This window comes from Eretmochelys imbricata, chromosome 1 (genome assembly GCF_965152235.1).
Source record: "Eretmochelys imbricata isolate rEreImb1 chromosome 1, rEreImb1.hap1, whole genome shotgun sequence".
Taxonomy (NCBI): domain Eukaryota; kingdom Metazoa; phylum Chordata; order Testudines; family Cheloniidae; genus Eretmochelys; species Eretmochelys imbricata.
In genome coordinates, this window is record NC_135572.1 from 167,105,288 (window position 1) to 167,127,136 (window position 21,849).

At 43.6% G+C, this 21,849-nt stretch overlaps 1 protein-coding gene across 1 annotated transcript in view; it reads right to left on the reverse strand.

Annotated features, from left to right (window-relative positions):
* Nucleotides 1–21,849, reverse strand: part of HUNK (hormonally up-regulated Neu-associated kinase) — an 83,861-nt gene that overhangs the window by 18,206 nt on the left and 43,806 nt on the right. The window contains exons 4-5 of the mRNA XM_077807266.1: nucleotides 18,347–18,482; nucleotides 13,347–13,474 (exon numbers count right to left, since the gene is read on the reverse strand). Of these exons, the coding sequence (XP_077663392.1) occupies nucleotides 13,347–13,474; nucleotides 18,347–18,482 (264 nt within the window). The remainder of the gene's footprint in view (nucleotides 1–13,346; nucleotides 13,475–18,346; nucleotides 18,483–21,849) is intronic.

Below are 21,849 nucleotides of genomic sequence, written 5' to 3' on the forward strand. Positions count from 1 at the left end.
CTCTAATGTCCCTGAGAAAATTATCTGCTAAGGAGTTAATCCATATGTAAAATAAGTAATGTTTTATAGAATCATAAATGAGAAGAGGGAAAATTATCTGTGTGTGCTCTGAAGGTAACCTTCATGCTTCCAGGAAAAAAACCCAGCACGGTGAGAGGCATTTGTTCCAAATTATCCCCAGACCCTGACTCTGGTCAGATAATACTATTCTAGACAGGAGAATCATAACATGCACCAGATCTGATTTTACATTTTAAAAAAAGGAAAAAATCTTTGATACAAATCTAATCTAGAGACTACCCTGTGCAACATATTTCAATAGCAAATTGTGTGGGACAAACAGTAAGAGAAGTCATCTGGAATTTTACCTGTCTAGAGGTTTGGCCCAATATTAAACATGAGAGATGAGAGAACGTAGCCCCAGATCAGTAAAACACTTTAGCACATACTTCAGTCCTGTTTACTTCAATGGGACCTAAACACATTCTTAAGTGCTTTCCTGAATCAGGCCCTTAGCATTACAATCATTTCTTCATTATTTAAATGTTCCTTCGGCAACAACATAAGGGTTTCTTCCTTATACATCCCTTCAAAAAATCAGCAGAAGTATAAAGTTAGAGGCCCAAGGTGCAATCTAAAAAAGGAACTGCATGCCTCTGGAGCAGGGCTGAGCAGCCTCAACTCCCATTAACTTCCAGTCAGCACCAGTGCTCAGTATCACACAGCATCAGGCCCAGGGGACCAAATTAGTTTCTCAGTTAAAATGGTGCATCCATACTGAAATCAATGATAGGACACGCTGACCCAATTAAAATAGAGCAGTAAACTTAGTGGGCTCATTTCTGTTTTCAGATATGAACCCCTGTATTTCCATTGACTGCAACAGAGTTGCAAGGGAGTATCTAAGGGCGGAAGTGGGCCTATGTGACTCCATTCCTTTCAAAGTTTTCCATAAAAGAATCTCAAAGTGTTTTACAAACATTCGTTGACATCATGCCTTTAAAGTTGTTAGTTACAAGGAGAGAGAAAATGACTGGCCCAAGGCCACACAGGAAGCTGGAAACTTATCTCCATTTTGACTAGTCCTATATTTTAATCTCCAAACCATCATGACTAAAACCTGCCTTCTGCTGGTGCAATCTTAAGGAATTTAATATGCTCTCTAAAATTCTTCATGGAACAGACACAGAAACCTAATGTTGGAGGAGTTTGGGGTTTTTTAAGATTTTGTACACGAGATCACCCAAATGCTTGCAGTCAGCCTCACATACGCAGAAATTGGACACATCATATACACCACAGAAGCCACCAAATATAATAATGTGGCTAGCACACATGGGCTACATACTAAGGAAAAAATAGTCAGCCGAGCTGCAAAAGAATTCTGGATGAATTTCATAGCAAATACCAAAAACATGTACTCTCTTCTAGTTTATAGACCATTAATGTTGGGTCAGTGGATACCACCCAATTGTTTTATGCCATTTTTGTCTTTTACAACTGAATCCATCTTTGCACTAGAGTAGCAATGGCATATCCTCTTCACCATCGTCTCAAATGCTTTACATGGACTGCCATTTACACAGTAATCAATGGGCATCTCAGGGGCCAGAAACACAAATGATAGGCTTCGTTATTTCCGTACCCTCCCTTGTGTTTGGAGAGCAGCATGTTTGCTCTCTAGGCTGGGATGTAACCATTTGAAAAGGGCAAAAATGTTAACTAAAGATAAAGTGTACTTGCCTTTAAAAGGCTCTTGTCTGCAGTCATGTTGTTATCCAGTCCCCACCCTTATGTACATCACTGGTCCTTTTTGAGCATGCTCAGCTCAGGAAGTCACCATGAAGCCTGGTCTATGTGGGGTCAAGAAGAGGAAGTGTGTGCCTATGTTCTAAAGCAGATGAGTGGACAATGGATGACTGAAGTGTGAATTTTCTGTCATATTTTTATGCATGGCAGTGACTTTCTTGACTTAGTATTGCTACCCAGGGGGTGCAGGAAGTTAAGATGCTCCTGGGCCATTGCAGGAGACATGAGGCATTTGGGATGATAGGAATGGCTCATTCAGCGCTGACTAGAACCAACCCATATCAAGGAAGGATCCAGAAAGACAACAGGAACCCCAGCTACTGAACAACTGACACTTAACAGTGGGAAACTTCAGCAGATGGAACATGTGAACTCAGCAGCGCTCCCCAGGAGGAGGACAATGGACCAAAAGGTGTCAGATGTCTGCGTTAAGAGCTGAGCTCACAGAGACACAGGAAGCTCTCGCCTGGGACTGAGAATGCACAAAGACAGAGAAAAGAAACCCTGATGGTTCCTATAGCAGGATGGCTCAAGGGAGCCTGGGTGTGGGCTACTGTCTTAACCTTTGCTTCTCTACGCCAGCTAAGGACTTCCCAGTGCTGCATTCCAGTTGACTGATAAACCCTAGTCTGTTTTGAAAAGACTGCCTGGTGTCACCGCAAATACTTGCAGAGGTGCACTAATCCCTGAAGAGGGTGCAACCCTCTCTGAATAGGAATCTTTCCCAGTTGGACTTGCTGGACAGAGCTCAGAGTGAGAAGCAGGAGTGCTGGAGCCCAGTGGTTGAGTCTCAGGCCTGGTCTACACTGTGGGGGGATCGATCTAAGTTACATAACTTCAGCTACGTAAATAACGTAGCTGAAGTCGATGTACTTAGATCTACTCACCGCGGTGTCTTCACTGCGGTGAGTCGACAGCTGACGCTCCCCCATCGACTCCGCCTCCGCTTCTCGCTCCGGTGGAGTACCGGAGTCGATGGGAGAGCACTTGGCAGTCCATTTATCGCGTCTAGACTAGACACAATAAATCGACCCCTACTGGATCGATTGCTTCCCCTCAATCCTGCAGGTAATGTAGACAAGCCCTTAGAGGCATTGAGGCCATGTGGTCTAGCACGTTGAATGGGGGACTGTTTAAAAGCTGGGCCACAGCACAAATCCTATAGATTGTGACACAAGGAAGGGAGAGACTTGTATTATATAAGTCAGGAGGAGGTTCTGTAGGTGCTGAGCCCTACCAACTTGAGGAGCCTCTGTGTTCAACATCCTACAGAAACCAAATATCTCCTGGACAGGGCCCTGAGAGACTATCCAATTTAGACAGGCCTACTGTCAAGAAGTTTACATTTGGCAGACGGAGAGAATTACGATTATGCAGTTACCAGGTCACCTAAGCATGAACCAAATTTTTGTAGAGTTATTTCTATCTTCATAAATCATTAATTACCATGGGCTATTTTAGCTTAAATCTCTCCTGACTTTTCTGTATTTTCATACAGCAATAATATTGCAGTAACAGCAGGGAAAGATTAGAAATCTGTCCATAAATCTTTTGGAATTTGATGTTATGGCTGTTCCATGAGCGTGCTGCAAGCCCCATGTCACGTTTCTTAGATAAAGAATTCTCTATTGTCAAGAACAACAAATCCATTGTTCTTCTGTTTTGGCTTATGACTTTCCATTTTTCCCATTTTCCCAATTATAAAATGCACCTCCAACAGATTCTGAACACAGTTACAACAACAGTGCACAATGCTTATTGAAAGTGTTATGTAAATAAACTCAGTCTCCAAATGAGTTCAATTCCCTATACAAGCTCCCTTTTCCTCCAGCAAATGACTGACTAAGTGGATGAGACTTCTGCCATACTATAAAGATCAAAAGATTCAGGCTGAATGAAATGAATTCCAGAGCCAAGAACCCTCCACTGAGATTGCTCTGCATCTAGTATCTAGAAAAAGTACCTCAGCTGATCTTAAGTGTTGTGATGGCACAGATGGAGAGAGGCAGTTTCTCAGTTAGCCAGGATCCAAACCCTACAGGCATAAGTAGGGCCCTACCAAATTCACAGCCATGTAAAATGCATCATGGACCGTGAAATCTGGTCTCTTTGCATAAATCTGTTTTTGTGTGTGTACTTTTTCCTTATACTATACAGATTTCATGGGGGAGCCCAGCGTTTCTCAAACTGGGGGTCCTGACCCAAAAGGGAGTTGCAGGAGGGTCACACGGTTATTTTAGGGGGACTGCAGTATTGCCACCCTTACTTCTGCACTGCTGCCTTTAGAGCCGGGTGGCCAGAGAGCGGCGGCTGCTGAGGGCCCAGCTCTGCAGGCAACAGCACAGAAGCAAAGGTGGCAATACCCTACCAGGCCATTCTTACTTCTGTGCAGCTGCTGTGGCAGCGGCTCTGCCTTCAGAGCTGGGCTCCCAGCCAGCAGCCGCCGCTCTCCAGCTGCCCAGCTCTGAAGGCAGCGCCGCCGCCAGCAGAAGTAAGGGTAGCAGTAATGCAACCCCTCCACATAACCTTGTGACACCCCCCCCACACACACCCACACACACTAACTCCTTTTTGGGTCAAGACCTCTACAATTACAACACCATGAAATTTGAGATTTAAATAGCTGAAATCATGAAATTTACGATTTTTAAAATCCTATGACCGTGAAATTGTCTAAAATGGAATGTGAATTTGGTAGGGCCCTAGGCATAAGTTCTAACACCATGAATTGTACGGAAAAGCAAACATGAAGCCAACAGATCAATCTTTGGAGGTGGAGCATATTACATATGAAGTCAGATGCAAATAAAACTGTTATATCATTCCCTTGGTCCATGCTGAACAAAGTCGCTGAGCTAACAAAGGTATAACTGAATTATCCAGCCAACAGTTGTCTATATACACAAAGCTGGGGCTTCATCTATGAAATCAAGGATGGTGCTAATCTGGTTAGCCAATCACCTTACACTTGGCAGAATTTTCTTTCTGTGGTATAATTTTGGGATAATGTTTGTTCTCTTTACAGTTTCAAGACTAACATCACTGGAAATTTAGTTTCTCTTTAAATTTCATTCTGAGACCAAGCTCAGTTTTAAAAAGTTGTAAAATGAGTTTTATTAATAGGAATACAAACATTCTTCTGTTTTGACACTGAGAAGCCACATTTCTTGCAGTGGTCAGAAACAATTTGGTTTCTATTGTTTTTAGAGAATGCCGAACGTGAATGTCTGCCTGGTGAAATTATGCATAGAGTTGCTGTCTGTACTACTGACCACATGAAACAAGCTAAGGCAATTTCATACCACTGAGCCATAAGTTAGACCCAATTTTTAAAACCCCTTATAACTGTATTAGCAATAGAGGTCATTACATGATGCAACTCATTTACGGAATTTTAATTATCATTTGCTCAGCCGTCATAAATGCTAACACCTCATTTTCTGCTTCACAGGGTTTGCTTAATGGCGCATACGCTTACACACCCTGGAGATACTGTCTGATAGGCTTTACAAACAATCGTTGGGATGCAGTGATTAAAAGGTAAAATATCAGTGAATTTATGGACTATCAGCTGTGAAAAACTTAGAATTCTGTAACATAAATAAGTTGTAATAAGCAGAGAGAGGGAAAATAAAAGAAAATGAGATTAAACTTGAATGCTCTGCAGCCGTGGTTCCCAAACTTTTTAGTACTGCAGTTTACTTACAGATATTTTAAAACTTGGTGGCTTCCCACAACCAAATACCTTTGTTTTTTAACCAACTCAGGACACTAGATTCAAGAGAGACACTACAGCCTGGGCAGTTTGGGGACTTTATTCAACCACATACAGTTTGTTTAATGATATAATCGAATCTAATCCATGTTTTTAAAACTATAATTAAAAATATGGATTTTGGGGTGTGTTTGGACATAGTCCAAGATTTTAGTGAGAAGATTGGGTCTGTTTCAAACTGCACAGTTGCATGATGTTTGGTTGACTCTCTGATGGCACCGGACATAACTCATTTTTCCAATTTAGATTATTTCTGTGTTTAATTTTCACAGAAATCATTGCTGAAAGCCCAGACTCACCGAGTATGTTTACACTGCATTTAAACACCTATGGCTGGCCTGTGTCAGCTGAGTTGGGCTTGCGCAGCTCGAGTTGCGGGACTGTAAAATTGAGGTGAGACGTTCAAGCTCTGGGACCCTCCCCCTTGTGGGGTCCCAGAACTTGGACTCCAGATTGAGCCCAAATGTCTACACCTCAATTTTAAAGCCCTGTAGCCCGAGCCCTGTGAGCCTGAGTCAGCTGACATGAGACAGCCATGGGTGTTTAATTGCAGTGTAGACGCACCCACAGAGATTAAAGGAAGCAGCACTTTTATAGCTTCTACTGAGTTTTTCATGCTCTCCTTTAACGGAATTCTTTGCTTTGTTAGATTTGAAAACTTGGTCTTCAGTGTGTGATCAGTTGTCCATTCCAAGAGATTTTCTTGAGCTCAGAAGCTTGAGGTTGGAATGGAGTCAAGTATCTGGAGATTCATGTTCAACTCCAGAAAAATATTAATCCAAAAGGGAATACAATCCAGACACGAGTTAATATCTGGTCTAAGAGGTTTTCATCACTTTCACTCTGTTCTTTTTAAAAGTCTGATAACACTGGAAACATCTTGGTAACTCCCTTTTAAATGTGGCATCTTCAAAGACAAAGCTTCAAGAATCCCCTGATTTTCTCTAGTATATTTTCTCAAATATATCTAGTATACTTGTATTCCTTCCTTGAAGTATTAGATTCAATATATTCAATATGCCAGACATGTCCACCAGGTAAACTAACATAGTCATGTCCATATTTATACATGTAATCTGCAAGGTCTGTTTTCCGAAGGAGGAAAATTCTGATTTTGTCACACAATTCAAGGATACATTGTAACATTTTCCCATGTGACAACCACCTAACTTCAGTGTAAAACGGAAGCTAAGTGTGGGCAGAGCTCTTTGCTTCACACAGAATGTTGAAACAATGTGTTCACTGCCCAGGATTTTATAAGTAGGGCCCTCCCAAATTCATGGTCCATTTTTGGTCAATTTCATGGCCACAGGATTTAAAAAAATCATAAATTTCACGATTTCAGCTATTTAAATCTCAAATTTCATGGTGTTATAATTGTAGGGGTCCTGACCCAAAAAGGAGTTGTGGAGGGGGTGGTCATAAGGTTATTGTAGGGGGGGTTGCGGAACTGCTACCCTTACTTCTGCGCTGCTGCTGGCGGCAACGCTGCCTTCAGAGCTGAGCATCTGGAGAGCGGTGGCTGCTGGCCGGGAACCCAGCTCTGAAGGCACAGCCACCGCCAGCAGGGTAGAAGTAAGGGTGGCCTGGTATGGTAGTGCCACCCTCACTTCTGTGCTGCTGCTGGCAGGGCGCTGCCCTCAGAGCTGGGCACTCGGCCAACAGCCGCCCTCTCCAGCAACCCAGCGCTGAAGGCAGCGCAGAAGTAAGGGTGGCAATACTGTGACCGCCCTAAATAACCTTATGACCCCCCCCTGCAACTTCCTTTTGGGTCAGGACCCCCAATTTGAGAAACGCTGGTCTCCTCCCGTGAAATCTGTATAGTATAAAGTAAAAGCACACAAAAGACCAGATTTCACGGCAGGAGACCAGATTTCAGTCCGTGATGTGTTTTTCATGGCCGTGAATTTGGTGGGGCCCTGCTTATAACATTAATGATTTAAACATTGAGGGCCTCATGTACTTCAGGTTGCAACTTCTTTGAGCCAAAGTTTGGTGATGAATCATGCAGTGTGTCCAAATTGCTGCTTGTGTCACGTTCTTTACTTATGCTTCAAGCCCACTGTTCTTTCCAGCCATGGCTGCTGCCCCATCAGTGCATAGCCCCACACACATAGACCAGTTGAGACCTTCATCTATGATGAATTAATTGAGGATTTTGAACATTTCTTCACCAGTTGTTCAGATTGGGATTTCTTTGAGGAAGAGAATTTCTTCAATACTGTACCTACTTTGACAAATCTTCACATAACACTGAAGCTGAGCCTGAAGCTTGGCTATGTCTGCAGATTCATCAAGCTGCAGTGCAAAATATTAACTCTTCTTTAACTTGTTCTATCAACTGGTCCTGGACATTCTCTGCAAGAGCATCAGTGGGTCGACGGATGGTATTATTTGGCATAGGAATGGTTTGCAGTGTCATGGCTGCATGTTCCCCAATCATAATTCTACACGTGTCTATTGCTGCTGGAAATCAATGGGACTTGCCAGTAGTGTGTGCTTGTTTGCATTTCGCAATTCACGTGACCACACCAAAAGATGATTCTACGGCTTTCTGAGGAACAGTTGCTCCTTTAGACATTACTTTTTTTTTTTTTTTTGGGGCCACTTTAATTCTTCTGGTTTCTGAAGGAAAAAATCACAGCTCTTGTTTACACATTCTGGGTGTTTGGTTTCTAAATGTCTCTAGTTTCCCAGGCCTTGCACTCTTAGTTACGAACACTTGAAAACAAATGACACGCTGTGGCTGTGGATTTTCCACAGTAATAGCAAGACATAAAAATCCAAACATAACGTAACTTGTCATATTATCTACTTTGCTTCCTTTTCTGTTTAACTTTATGAAAATCATCTTCCTCTTCAGCCCAACGATTGTTACATATAGGCTGAGCATTTGGCAAAAATCATTCCATTATAAAGACGAGATGCACCTATCTCTACCTCAGCCCCCTTACCCCATGTGCTAGGGCTGATGCTGCTGGCCTCTCTTTGTCCTCTGCTCCAACTGTAGGCTTTCAGCTGAGAGACTTCCAGCTGACTGACTCCTCCAGCAGGAAGTCTCTCTGCAGAAGGCTCCCTGCAGGAAAGAAGGGCACAGCGGGTGTGTCTATGCTACAGCTGGGACAGAGTCTCCCAGCCCAGGCAGACAGACTTGTGCTAACTTCGCTCTAGATAACTTCGTTGCAGCATGGATGGTTGCTCAGGTTTGCCACCCAAATCCAAGCCCACCTGATCGGGTGCTAGCCCAAGATGCCACCAATGCCACAACATCTACACTGCTATTTTTAATGTGCTAGCTTGAGTTTCCGCGAGCCTGTCTACCCAGGCTGCAAGGCTTACTCCCAACTGTATTGTAGATATACACAGAGAGACTCCCAGCCCTGATAGCAGCATCAGCATAAGAAACAGAACCCTTAGTTAAACCACAGGTGATTTTTAAGCCAAGTTTAATAATCTCTTAACTAGAAAACAAAAAATGGGTGTAGCAATTCCATTTTTCTCCCAAACACTCATGGGATCCTCATGAACCCTTTGTGGCTCTCCAAGGGAAGTATGGCTCACAGTTTGGAAAGCATTGTGTTGATGAACACCCTTTTGGAAGTATTCCTGTAGTCCTCACTTCATCTCTCTATTCCCAAAGGAAAGTATTTGAGGTACAGAAGAAGTAAAGAGAGAAGCCAAGAGTCTCTGTGAGGTTGCTGTCAAGCTCTTTACCCATGGAAATATTGTTCATCTAAAACCAATACCAGGATGGCTCTGTTGTCTAAGAGGCCGAATGAAAAAAGGATTCCTAGAACGAAGATTGAACACCAACTTCAAATTCTGGCCCATTGTTGCCATATAGTTGCTTTGGGTGCTCATGGTCACTGAAAATTTTAATTTTTAGATAGATGATTTGTTATCTTTTGCAGATTGAAGTGGCTGCTTGTTTGATGTAACTGACTTTCTATTCATGAAATTATATGTTGACACAACATATACTGCACAGTTAAAGACAATCTTCTGCAAATAATTTCTCCTCAGACCGCTACATGCATCAGAAAAATACTTAAACCGTTCGTTACATGGCTAAAGAAAAAAGGCTGTCTCCCTAAAGAGTTAACAAATTCAATAATTTGCCAAGCAGAGGAGCAGAACAGCTGTTGTCTACTGACCCACAGCCTAATAGTGGCAAGAAAAATGTCATCTTAAATCACGGTTTGCCAAATCAGTGAATGTACAGGTCCCCTGCCTTAAATCAAGAACTGAGGCATACCTTTATGTACAGTAGGGTAAAGGCTAACAGATTTAAGTCTGTTCCATTAATCTTCTATCTCTGAAAGCTCAAAGTAACTACTGTAACTCCCACTGGATAAATGAAATGTTACTTTCGCTGTAGAGACTCATGTCAGATAGCTACAAATTACACAAAGATGCAATTTTTGGAAGAATTCTGATCCTTACAATGAAAATGAATAATGGACAAAGCCCACTGATCCAAGTACACCAGAAAATACCCAGTAAGAAACAGACCTGCATTGGCAGATGCCTCTCTGAATCCCGGCTTTGTATGATTTTAGCTCCACATCCTGATCCCACTGAGGTCAATAAGAGCTTTTGTCATTGACTTCAAGAGGATCAAAATTTGGGATCTCATCCAGTACAGCATAAAGCAGTTATTATAAACTTACTCATAACCCAAGTACTCAGTGGAGCTTTAGAAAGTGGACTAGGATATAAAAATGTCAATTTAATGCAACAGAATCCTACCAGGAAGACTCTGGAATGGAAATAGCAAACACTCTAATTGTATCAGATAGATACTGAGACTTGCAGCATCCCAGCTCACTCATAAAACACTAGCACATGAATCTTGGGCAGAAGAGGAGGGCCACACACAGGTCCGGGATGAACAAGGAGCAATGCTGACAGACTCCAAAGGGAGCCTTCTTTAATTCTCCTCAGTCAGAAGACAGAGGCTGGGATTCAGGGCCTGGAAAGCATGGATGGAAGGGATTTAATAGTAAACAGTGGTAATAATACAGTATTTACCACTTCTACAAACTTGCAATAACTAGGGGGATTCTCAGGCACACAGAAATCTCCATAGGAGCAAAACACTTTTACAGTGAGTTTCTATAGTGAATGGGAAGTAAACGCTGTAAATGTAGTGCTTCCATGCAGACCCTACCTATGCCAATGGAGGGATTCTCCTAAGGGTGAAGGTGTCCACCTCCTTGAGAGGTGTGGATTTTTCACACACCCGAACGATGTAGTTATACTGACCTAATTTCCTAATGTAGACCAGGCCTAAGTGAAATTCACCTAAATACCTTCACCTATACACGTCTGATTGTGAACACGAAAAGTTCCAACCAACTGCACGTTATGAAGGAACAAGTACGATTACATTTGAAAAAGCAAAACACATTCATACATTACACACGTTCATAGATTCCAGGCCAGAAGGGAACATTATGATCATCTAGTCTGGCCCCTGTATAACACAGGCCATTGAATTTTACCCAGTGATTCCTAAATGCAACAAATCATCTAAAATAATGGCTCAGTGATCGTGGGCACCTTCTACTGTGAGGAAGGGAACCAGTGGAAAATCCACACCTTACTTGTGCTTCCAACATGCTCTCTATCTGTGTTCCTTATCCACCCTTGAATGTAGGACCTAGCTGCTCCTCCTCTGCAACTGCCAACATGCCTTCTCTCCCCAACTCTACACAGATAACTGCAAAAGGAGCACCTACTCAACATGTCCCTAGATCAGTGCAAACTTTTTGGCCTGAGGGCCACATCGGGGTTCCAAAACTGTATGGAGAGCTGGGTAGGGAAGGCTGTGCCTCCCCAAATAGCCTGGCCCCTGCCCCCGACTGCCCCCCTCAGAACCCCGCACCCATCCAATCCCTACCCCCCCGTTCCTTTGCCCCTGACCGCCCCCTCCCAGGACCCCCTGCCCCTAACCGCCCCCCCCAGGACCCCACCCCTTATCCAACCCCCCGCTGCTCCCTGTCCCCTGACTGCCCCGACCCCTATCCACACCCCCACACCCTTATAGGCTCCCCGAGACTCCCACGCCTATCCAACCCACCCTGCTCCCTGACTGCCCTCCCAAACCTCTGCCCCATGCAACCCCCCCTGCTTCCTGTCCCCTGACCTCTATCCACACCCCCGCCCTGACAGCCCCGCCCCCCCCCCCGGCATTCCCATGCCTATCCAACCCCCCCACCCCACCCCGTTCCCCATCCCCTGACCGCCCCCACCCCCAGAACCTCTGTCCCATCCAACCGCCCCCTGCTCCCTGTTCCCTGACTGCCCCCCGGGACCCACTGCCCCTTATCCAACACCCCCCCCCCACCTCCTTACCATGCCGCTCAGAGCAGCATGTCTGGCAGCTGTGTCGCCCGGCCAGAGCCAGCCACGCCGCCGCACTGCCCGGCAGGAGGCTGCGGGGGAAGGGGGACAGCAGGGGAGGGGCCAGGGGCTCCCCAACTGGGAGCTCAGGGGCTGGGCAGGATGGTCCCACAGGCCAGATGTGGCCTGCAGGCCGTAGTTTGCCCACCTCTGCCCTAGCTGGTATGCTGCTAATCTGTGGGAGGCAGTCCTTGCTTACAGCCCTCCCCACTGTTCACCATTTTCCTGTCCCCTTCACCATTTTCTACCTTCACAGTCCCTCCAATGACCTGCACAGATTCAATAGTCCCCCTCCCAGCTGCAGCATCAGACCCACTTCCTAATCAGCAACCGATCCCCAATCAGGATTCTCCAACTGCATATCCTTACACTCTACCCACTACCCGTCACCCAGCAACAATCCAGTACTACTCCCCCTCGGTACCATCACCCACTTCTCCCTAGTTAGTGTCTTGACTATCCTAACTCCCACACACAGAGTGCTGATCCTCCAATTTTCAACTCAACGCTCCCAATCCCCACCACAACATTCCCATGCTGACAGCTGGTGAAGGTTCAGCAAGTCCCTCTGTCCTCCAACCTGTCCCTCAACTAGCAAAGGTGGGCAGTACCTAATAAAAATATATAAAATGATGACTGATACAGAGAAGCAGGTTGGGAGCATCTGTTCTTCATCTCTGATATCTCAAGAACAAGGGAACATTCAATGAAATTAAAAGGCTGCAAACTCAGAGCTGATCAAATGAAATATTTTTTCCCACCGTGCATATTTTGAATGTGGAACTCATTGTCACAGGAGGTTGAAAAAATTAAAATTCTGTCTCAAAATACATGTGTTTGGTGAATAAGAGGAAAGACCAAATTCTGTCCAGGCAAATAAAACCTAAGAAAAAAGCAGGGTTTTTGACACACGCTGACACAATTTGTACTGAAGTTTAGCAATGATACTGTTGCAAATGGCAAGGATCTACTGTGGGAACAAATATTTTATTATGATTATTAATAATAATAACAACTAATAATTTTGTAATCTAACTAATTTGAATCATTTGAAATGAAAAATAGACCAAACACACCAGAAAAAGCAGAGCAACTCCACAAATTCCTCTCCACAATATTGCAGCATGCTCATACCTCAGATTCACTGCAACATTGTCCCTCTCTACCTTGTGTTCAGAAAGCAAAGCACTATGTTATTGTGAGACATGCAGATCTTTCCTTAACTATAATGAAAAAAATACCTACATTCTTTCACAGTTAACATGTTATGCTAGTGGAAAATCTTGAAATCCACAGTTAAATGCGATGGTTCCACCTGAATGAATATGAATAGACTTGGGGATGCTGTGCTGATTACCTGTGGAGAGTTGGGCAGGGAAGGGGTTCATTTCTTTGTCCACCATTTTCTGGTACAAAGCTCTCAGACTGAATGGCTCCACAGTGAAAGGTAAAGTCCCAGTCAACATAGCATACATATTCACTCCACTGAAAAGAGAAGCAGAGAAGAAACAGTTAAGGAACTAAAACTATGCCATCAGGAGTGGGGAAAGGCATGTAGAAAAGCATAGATGTTGTACTTATCTGCAATACTTTCACTTTAACGGTCAACAACTGTAAAACTAATGTGCAACTTTCATTTCTCTAGGGTCCTTAGAACCTTGGAATAGGAACCTGATTTCACTGCTGCACTGCATGTGGAATAGTCACTGATGTCAGTGGGAGTTTCATATAAAGGTCCCGATCCAGAGCCAATGCCACTGAAAAGACTCCCATTGATTTCAGTAGACTTTGGATCAGGCCCACAAAGCAGCTATATAACAAGAGCTGAACAATTCTTGGTATTAACTCCCCAAAACTGGCCAGTTCACTGATGAAAACTCGGTTATGCTCTTTCTATTTCTCCTCACTCCTAAAAGGGCCTTTAAACTGAATTCCCTTGGAGAATTTACTTTTTCCATTTTGCTGGCAATCTCAGTAACTCGTGCACAGCATAGAAATGAAGTCACAGAATCATAGAATCATAGAATATCAGGGTTGGAAGGGACCTCAGGAGGTCATCTAGTCCAACCCCCTGCTCAAAGCAGGACCAATCCCCAATTAAATCATCCCAGCCAGGACTTTGTCAAGCCTGACCTCAAAAACTTCTAAGGAAGGAGATTCCACCACCTCCCTAGGTAACGCATTCCAGTGTTTCACCACCCTCCTAGTGAAAAAGCTTTTCCTAATATCCAACCTAAACCTCCCCCACTGCAACTTGAGACCATTACTCCTTGTTCTGTCATCTTCTACCACTGAGAATAGTCTAGAACCATCCTCTTTGGAACCCGCTTTCAGGTAGTTGAAAGCAGCTATCAAATCCCCCCTCATTCTTCTCTTCTGCAGACTAAACAATCCCAGTTCCCTCAGCCTCTCCTCATAAGTCATGTGTTCCAGACCCCTAATCATTTTTGTTGCCCTTCGCTGGACTCTCCAATTTTTCCACATCCTTCTTGTAGTGTGGGGCCCAAAACTGGACACAGTACTCCAGATGAGGCCTCACCAATGTTGACTAGAGGGGAATGATCACGTCCCTCTATCTGCTGGCTATGCCCCTACTTATACATCCCAAAATGCCATTGGCCTTCTTGGCAACAAGGGCACACTGTTGACTCATATCCAGCTTCTCGTCCACTGTCACCCCTAGGTCCTTTTCTGCAGAACTGCTGCCTAGCCATTCGGTCCCTAGTCTGTAGCGGTGCATTGGATTCTTCCGTCCTAAGTGCAGGACCCTGCACTTATCCTTGTTGAACCTCATCAGATTTCTTTTGGCCCAATCCTCCAATTTGTCTAGGTCCCTCTGTATCCTATCCCTACCTGCCACCGTATCTACCACTCCTCCTAATTTAGTATCATCCGCAAATTTGCTGAGAGTGCAATCCACACCATCCTCCAGATCGTTTATGAAGTGCCCTTGGGGCACTCCACTTGATACCGGCTGCCATCTAGACATGGAGCCATTGATCACTTCCCGTTGAGCCCGACAATCTAGCCAGCTTTCTACCCACCTTATAGTGCATTCATCCAGCCCATACTTCTTTAACTTGCTGACAAGAATACTGTGGGAGACCGTGTCAAAAGCTTTGCTAAAGTCAAGAAACAATACATCCACTGCTTTCCCGTCATCCACAGAACCAGTAATCTCATCATAGAAGGCGATTAGATTAGTCAGGCATGACCTTCCCTTGGTGAATCCATGCTGACTGTTCCTGATCACTTTCCTCTCGTGTAAGTGCTTCAGGATTGATTCCTTGAGGATGCTCCATGATTTTTCCGGGGACTGAGGTGAGGCTGACTGGCCTGTAGTTCCCAGGATCCTCCTTCTTCCCTTTTTTAAAGATGGGCACTACATTAGCCTTTTTCCAGTCGTCCGGGACTTCCCCTGATCGCCATGAGTTTTCAAAGATAATGGCCAATGGCTCTGCAATCACAGCCGCCAACTCCTTTAGCACTCTCGGATGCAACGCATCCGGCCCCATGGACTTGTGCACGTCCAGCTTTTCTAAATAGTCCCGAACCACTTCTTTCTCCACAGAGGGCTGGCCACCTATTCCCCATGCTGTGTTGCCCAGCGCAGCAGTCTGGGAGCTGACCTTGTTCGTGAAGACAGAAGCAAAAAAAGCATTGAGTACATTAGCTTTTTCCATATCCTCTGTCACTAGGTTGCCTCCCTCATTCAGTAAGGGGCCCACACTTTCCTTGGCTTTCTTCTTGTTGCCAACATACCTGAAGAAACCCTTCTTGTTACTCTTAACATCTCTTGCTAGCTGCAGCTCCAGGTGCGATTTGGCCCTCCTGATTTCATTCCTACATGCCCGAGCAACATTTTTATACTCTTCCTTGGTCATTTGTCCAATCTTCCACATCTTGTAAGCTTCTTTTTTATGTTTAAGATCTGCAAGGATTTCATTGTTAAGCCAAGCTGGTCGCCTGCCATATTTACTATTCTTTCAACACATCGGGATGGTTTGTCCCTGTAACCTCAATAGGGATTTTTTGAAACACAGCCAGCTCTCCTGGACTCCTTTCCCCCTCATGTTATTCCCCCAGGGGACCTACCCATCAGTTCCCTGAGGGAGTCGAAGTCTGCTTTCCTGAAGTCCAGGGTCCGTATTCTGCTGCTTTCCTTTCTTCCCTGTGTCAAGATCCTGAACTCGACCAACTCATGGTCACTGCCTCCCAGATTCCCATCCACTTTTGCTTCCCCTACTAATTCTTCCTGGTTTGTGAGCAGCAGGTCAAGAAAAGCTCTCCCCCTAGTTGGCTCCTCCAGCACTTGCACCAGGAAATTGTCCCCTACATTTTCAAGAAACTTCCTGGATTGTCTGTGCACCGCTATAGTGCTCTCCCAGCAGATATCAGGATGATTAAAGTCGCCCATGAGAACCAGGGCGTGCGATCTAGTAGCTTCTGCGAGTTGCCGGAAGAAAGCCTCATCCACCTCATTCCCCTGGTCCGGTGGTCTATAGCAGACTCCCACCACTACATCATTCTTGTTGCTCACACTTTTAAACTTAATCCAGAGACACTCAGGTTTTTCTGCAGTTTCATAATTGAGCTCTGAGCAGTCATACTGCTCCCTTACATACAGTGCTACTCCCCCACCTTTTCTGCCCTGCCTGTCCTTCCTGAACAGTTTATAACCTTCCTGACAGTACTCCAGTCATGTGATTTATCCCACCAAGTCTCTGTTATTCCAATCACGTCATAATTCCTTGCCTTCACCAGGACCTCCAGTTCTCCCTGCTTGTTTCCAAGGCTTTGCGCATTTGTATATAGGCACATGAGATAACCTGCTGATCGCCCCTCAGTCTCAGTATGAGGTAGGAGCCCTCCCCTCACAAACATTAGTATATTATAGTCAGTATGTTATAAGGTCAGTCACACTCGCTAGCATTAGTGTGGTTAGATACAGGGAAGGCTAGGCACTAACTATATATATTTTTTAAATTAAAAAAAATATCGGCACAGGGTATTTTTGCAGGTAAAGGTTAAGGGTTTAGAAGAATGGCAGGCTTCTGATTGTCTGCATTCCAATCACAGTAAGAGTTCCTGCATTCCACAGTGCTGGTAACCCCCACCATCCCTGATGCAGATGGATGACCCTGTGCAGGAGTGAGAGATTAAGTAGCTGTATGATAGTTTAGTTCTGGATCTCCTCAGAGCAGGGACTACAAATTAGGCTCCAACTTGTAAAGCTCCTAAAAAGTGGTTAGTTGTAAAAAGATATGACTGGATCAAATTCAGCCCTGGTGCACTGACATCAATGGAGTTATATAAGAAATTAACCCATTCTACCCATTGTACATAAGCATACATTTGACTGTTTCTCTTACTGCTATGTATATCTATGGTTTATCCCTCTTAGCAGTAATAATAACTAGATAATACTTTACGTTTTCAAAGGGCTATAAAACGTTAATTAATGAATGCTCACAGTTCAGGCATGTAAGTTTTATGATCCCCATTTTACTGACAGGGAACCTGAGTCACAGAGAGCTTAAATGGTTTGCCTGAGGCTGCACAGCCAGTCAGTAGCAGGGCAAGGCTAGAGCTCCAGACTTCTAGTGCTCAGAAAGGCACTACCTCATTAATGTTTGACCTTATGCCATTTTTTCCCACCTCTTCCTGCTCGTAGACTACAATTGTGTTTATTTCCAACCAGGAGAAGAAACAAGGTTCTATATATACAGCTGACACCACATACGGGCCAACAGGAGGGCAAACAGAGGAGTGCAGTACAAGCCTTTCCAGTAATGCAGACACATACATCGGCCCCAAACATCCTTAGCATTCCCCTACCTCCGGCAATGGAGTCTTTTGTCTGCACTGCATGGACATTAAAAATCTCACAACATTTCTTGTATTTGTATGAGAAAAGGCTTGTCCAAGTTTCCTCAGCTGAAATGTCTTTTCCCTTTACTATTATGCTCTTTATACAGTGATCCGGGTAGCTTCCAGCCTTCATGCCAGAGCTGACTGTACACAATATATGGATTTAGTGGGAGCATTTGGAGATCCTTTGGTGTAAAAGGAACTACATACAGTAGATTCTATGCCCTTCAGTGTAGAAACCATATCTTCTTCTGTGTTTGGAAAGTTCTTAGCACATTTTCAGCTCCTCCAAATCTAAATAATAAATATAAAATATAATAGAGTCCATTTTCTAATCCAGACGTCCCCCAGGCCATAAAGCAGTGGGTCATGCTACTCCTAGAGAGTTTGGTTGATCACGGAAACCAAACACTTTAATATATCTGATATGAGCTACAGTAAAAAAATAAAAATAAAAAATTAGCTGTTACAAGCTACATAACTCACATGGACCAAACGTCTATTTTGGGACCATATTTTTTCCTTGCAAGAAGTTCTGGGGCTGCATAGGCCGGGCTGCCACACTGCGTGCTGAATGGATCAGAGTAACCCAAGATACCCGCACAGTTGCTCAAGCCGAAGTCTGTGAAAATGAAGGAAATACTAGATCATACACACACGTTCACACACATATGCACTGAAACATTAGTGAAAAGAGCACAGGTTTTCCAGACATATGCAGTCTACTGCCATAAGAAGAAATCGTCCTGAAAAAGAAACTTTCAAGAGTTTGCTGTCTTTATGGATTGAAAGAGTAGAAGCTTTTGTCAAGTAATTTTTTAATTTATCGGAGAAACAAAACTTAGGATACTTTCTGTTGTCAGATGCACACTTGCAACTGCGTGATTTCAATGGGTGTTGCATGAGCACAGCTGAGAGCAGAATTTGGCCTGTGTGTTCATGTGTATGGGGCAGAAGATGACCTTAAGATTGTCCAATATTTTATATTATTGCAAAACGTTGCTAAAAGGCAAAGTCTAAATGTTATGGCTTCAAACTTTTCCACTAAATGGCATAAATGAGCTGTCAACCTTAACAAGAGGTTTTGCTTTCTAGGGCTGTGGTGGTAATATATAAACACAAGGTTGCAGAGTCAGCACTCTGACTCTAAAATGGCAAATAGGGGAAAATATGGGAGGAAAAAAAAATTGGGTTTTTTTTGTTTCGGTTTTTGTTTGTTTGAAGAATGTATTTGTAGCCCTTAGTGATATCTGATCTATCCATGTAAAGTCTCCATTTCCAGTTGAGTGTTTTTATTTGATTCATGCTTCTTACAAATTCCCAGAATGCATACAACACATATGGATCTCAGGGTGATTTAAATGAAATCAGTGTAGACAGGAAAACTGAATAATGCCTAGGAAAAAATAAAATTATAAAGATTACCATGTGAGCTGAAGTGTCTAAGTGAATGCACATGAATACTTTCCACTTGACTGACTATTTGGGAGGAAGGCAAGCACAGAATGCATGTACACTGCCCTACATTTGAGCATTCAAAATGTGCCGGAGGGAGTCTGCAGGAGCACATTGTTAAAACTGAAGGAAGGGTTGGCACTATTCCTTGCCTCTGATGGAATCCTACCCTGTCTGGATACTGATTAATCATCCCTGCCAGAGATGACTTATCCCTCGAGTTTATACAAATACTTCTGAATATTCTTGTTGTTAGTGTTATTATTTTGTGCATAGACTGGACCAGATTACTTCTGGTCTACATTTTTGAAGAAGCTCTTTGCTAAAATATTGGTAGTATATGCAGTGGGCTTTTAAATAAATATTTACTTTTAATCTTAATGAGAGAATGTAATTGGCACAAACACTGATAATTGTAATGCTGGTATTGTCTTTATCCAATATCTTTTGTAATCTTTGCTGTTTGCAGAATTAAGATCAAAGACCATGATTGGTTCCTCAAAGTAAATATTATGGCATGGGGAAACTCCCCCACTGTTCCTGTTAATGCTCAACCAGGGAACCATCACATTACACTTCTATGCTGTAACACCTTCAGGAACACAATACTGAGCTCAGCATATGGGCTACTGATTAAACTAGACTGTTACAGTGATGGGAATGTTACTAAATAACAGGGCCATTAGTACTCTCAGACATTTAATATAAGAACTTATGGGATATTTCAGCTCTTGTGCAAGCAGGCAAAGCTGCAGCAACTTCAGTGGAGTTGCATCCACTTACACAAGAGCTGCTTTTGGCCCATTATTTCTTGAACAGAATGCCAACCTGTGGTACCAAGAATGCCCCAAGCCCCACCCAACTAGCACTACAATTGTGTCTTTATCAGATACCTGTGATCAAGGGCTGCTGGCTACAGAGAAGCACATTTATTTCACCAAGACCTCAAAAACCCACTTCTCAGATCTGAGTCTTAGCAAGCAGCTGACAAGGGCGACACTTCATGCAATAAAAGGAATATATATAACAGACTATAACCAATGCACCTAATACAAATCACTAACAACTTACTTTAAATCATCTTAATACGGAGCAAAGAAGAACTGACAAAATCAGAAGCCATCATTTTGGCAGTGTGATGCAGAACAGGAGTCAGACTCAAGGAATTAAGCTCTCATTTGTATGCATGAGTAAGCAGAGGCGTTCTGTTACTGAGATAACTTGTATTAAGTTCCTTGGGGCAGGCACTGTCTTTGTCTGTGTTTTGTATAATGCCAAGCACACTGGCACCTAATACAGAATATAACTCTTATGTTGGTCAAAGTAAAAAAAAAAAAAATGTTTTGGTTAATTGAAGACCAATGACCTAATACATTCATCTGACTTTGAAAGTTCCTGTTTACTCATGCATTCCAATGGGAACTGAATTTCCAGAGTCCTATTCCACATCAGACTGCAGTCCCTGCCCCAAGGAGCTTAACATAAGTTACCTCTGCATATTCATGCATACAAAGGAGAGCTTAATTCTCCAAATCAGACTCATTGCCACTCAGAAGCCCTTGCTGGGAGCCATCCATTCAATGACAGCCTCTGCTGAGAGACCTTCCATAGTTATGGAGGTATAAAACATTTCATTATCATGTATCATCTAAATGAGAGAGTGCACAGGGGAGCCAAGAGGGGCAGATTCTCTTGTCCACTGAGGCCATTTTGTGCTGCACAAGCAACACACGTCAGCCTTCAACCAGCCAAAGACAGCTGGTGGAGAATTTCCCCTACACAGAAGAGTTCCTTTAAGGGAAATGTGAGGGCATGGCCGGGGCAGGACAGGGATCTCCACTACACTCAATCCTCCACTTGGTGTAAGTTAGAGCTGCCTCTGTGCCCTAACCTGGACCAGGGCCAGGGGTTCTGAATCAGGGAGCTGCAACCAGTTCCCGGTGGTCCCTTTTCTCTGTTCCACCCAAAACGTAGTTCCAATGGAATGACGAATCAAGGCCATAAGGCAGTGGTTCTCAACCTTTCTTCATTTGTGGACCCCTAAAAAATTTCGAATGGAGGTGTGGACCCCTTTGGAAATCTTAGACATAGTGGGTCCGCAGACCACAGGTTAAAAACCACTGCCATAAGGGTTTCAGAACAAAATTTTCAGAAATGCTTGTCTGCGTGTTGTAAGAGGTATGACAATTTCCCGCAATATCCAGGACAAAACTTACTGAATTAAGTTTAAGTAATTTAGGAGCTCATTGTATTAAAAATGTTTGTGTTGTTATGGGATTGTATGTAATTTGCCTAGGACACAGGACTAATTCAAACCTTGGGAAGCGTTATAAGCTTCAAAGGACTGTTGGGTTAAGATAAGAATGAGCTGTTAGTTGAGTAGGTTTCCTAGGAAATACTTGGGAGGAGGGAAATGCAAATGCCTACCTCCTGACCTGATCTTTTGAGTTTTACCATGGGGATGGGACCTGTGTCTATAAATGACCTATTCCCAGGATCAAAGGGCCCAAACGAAATAAAGGAGTAACTCACAG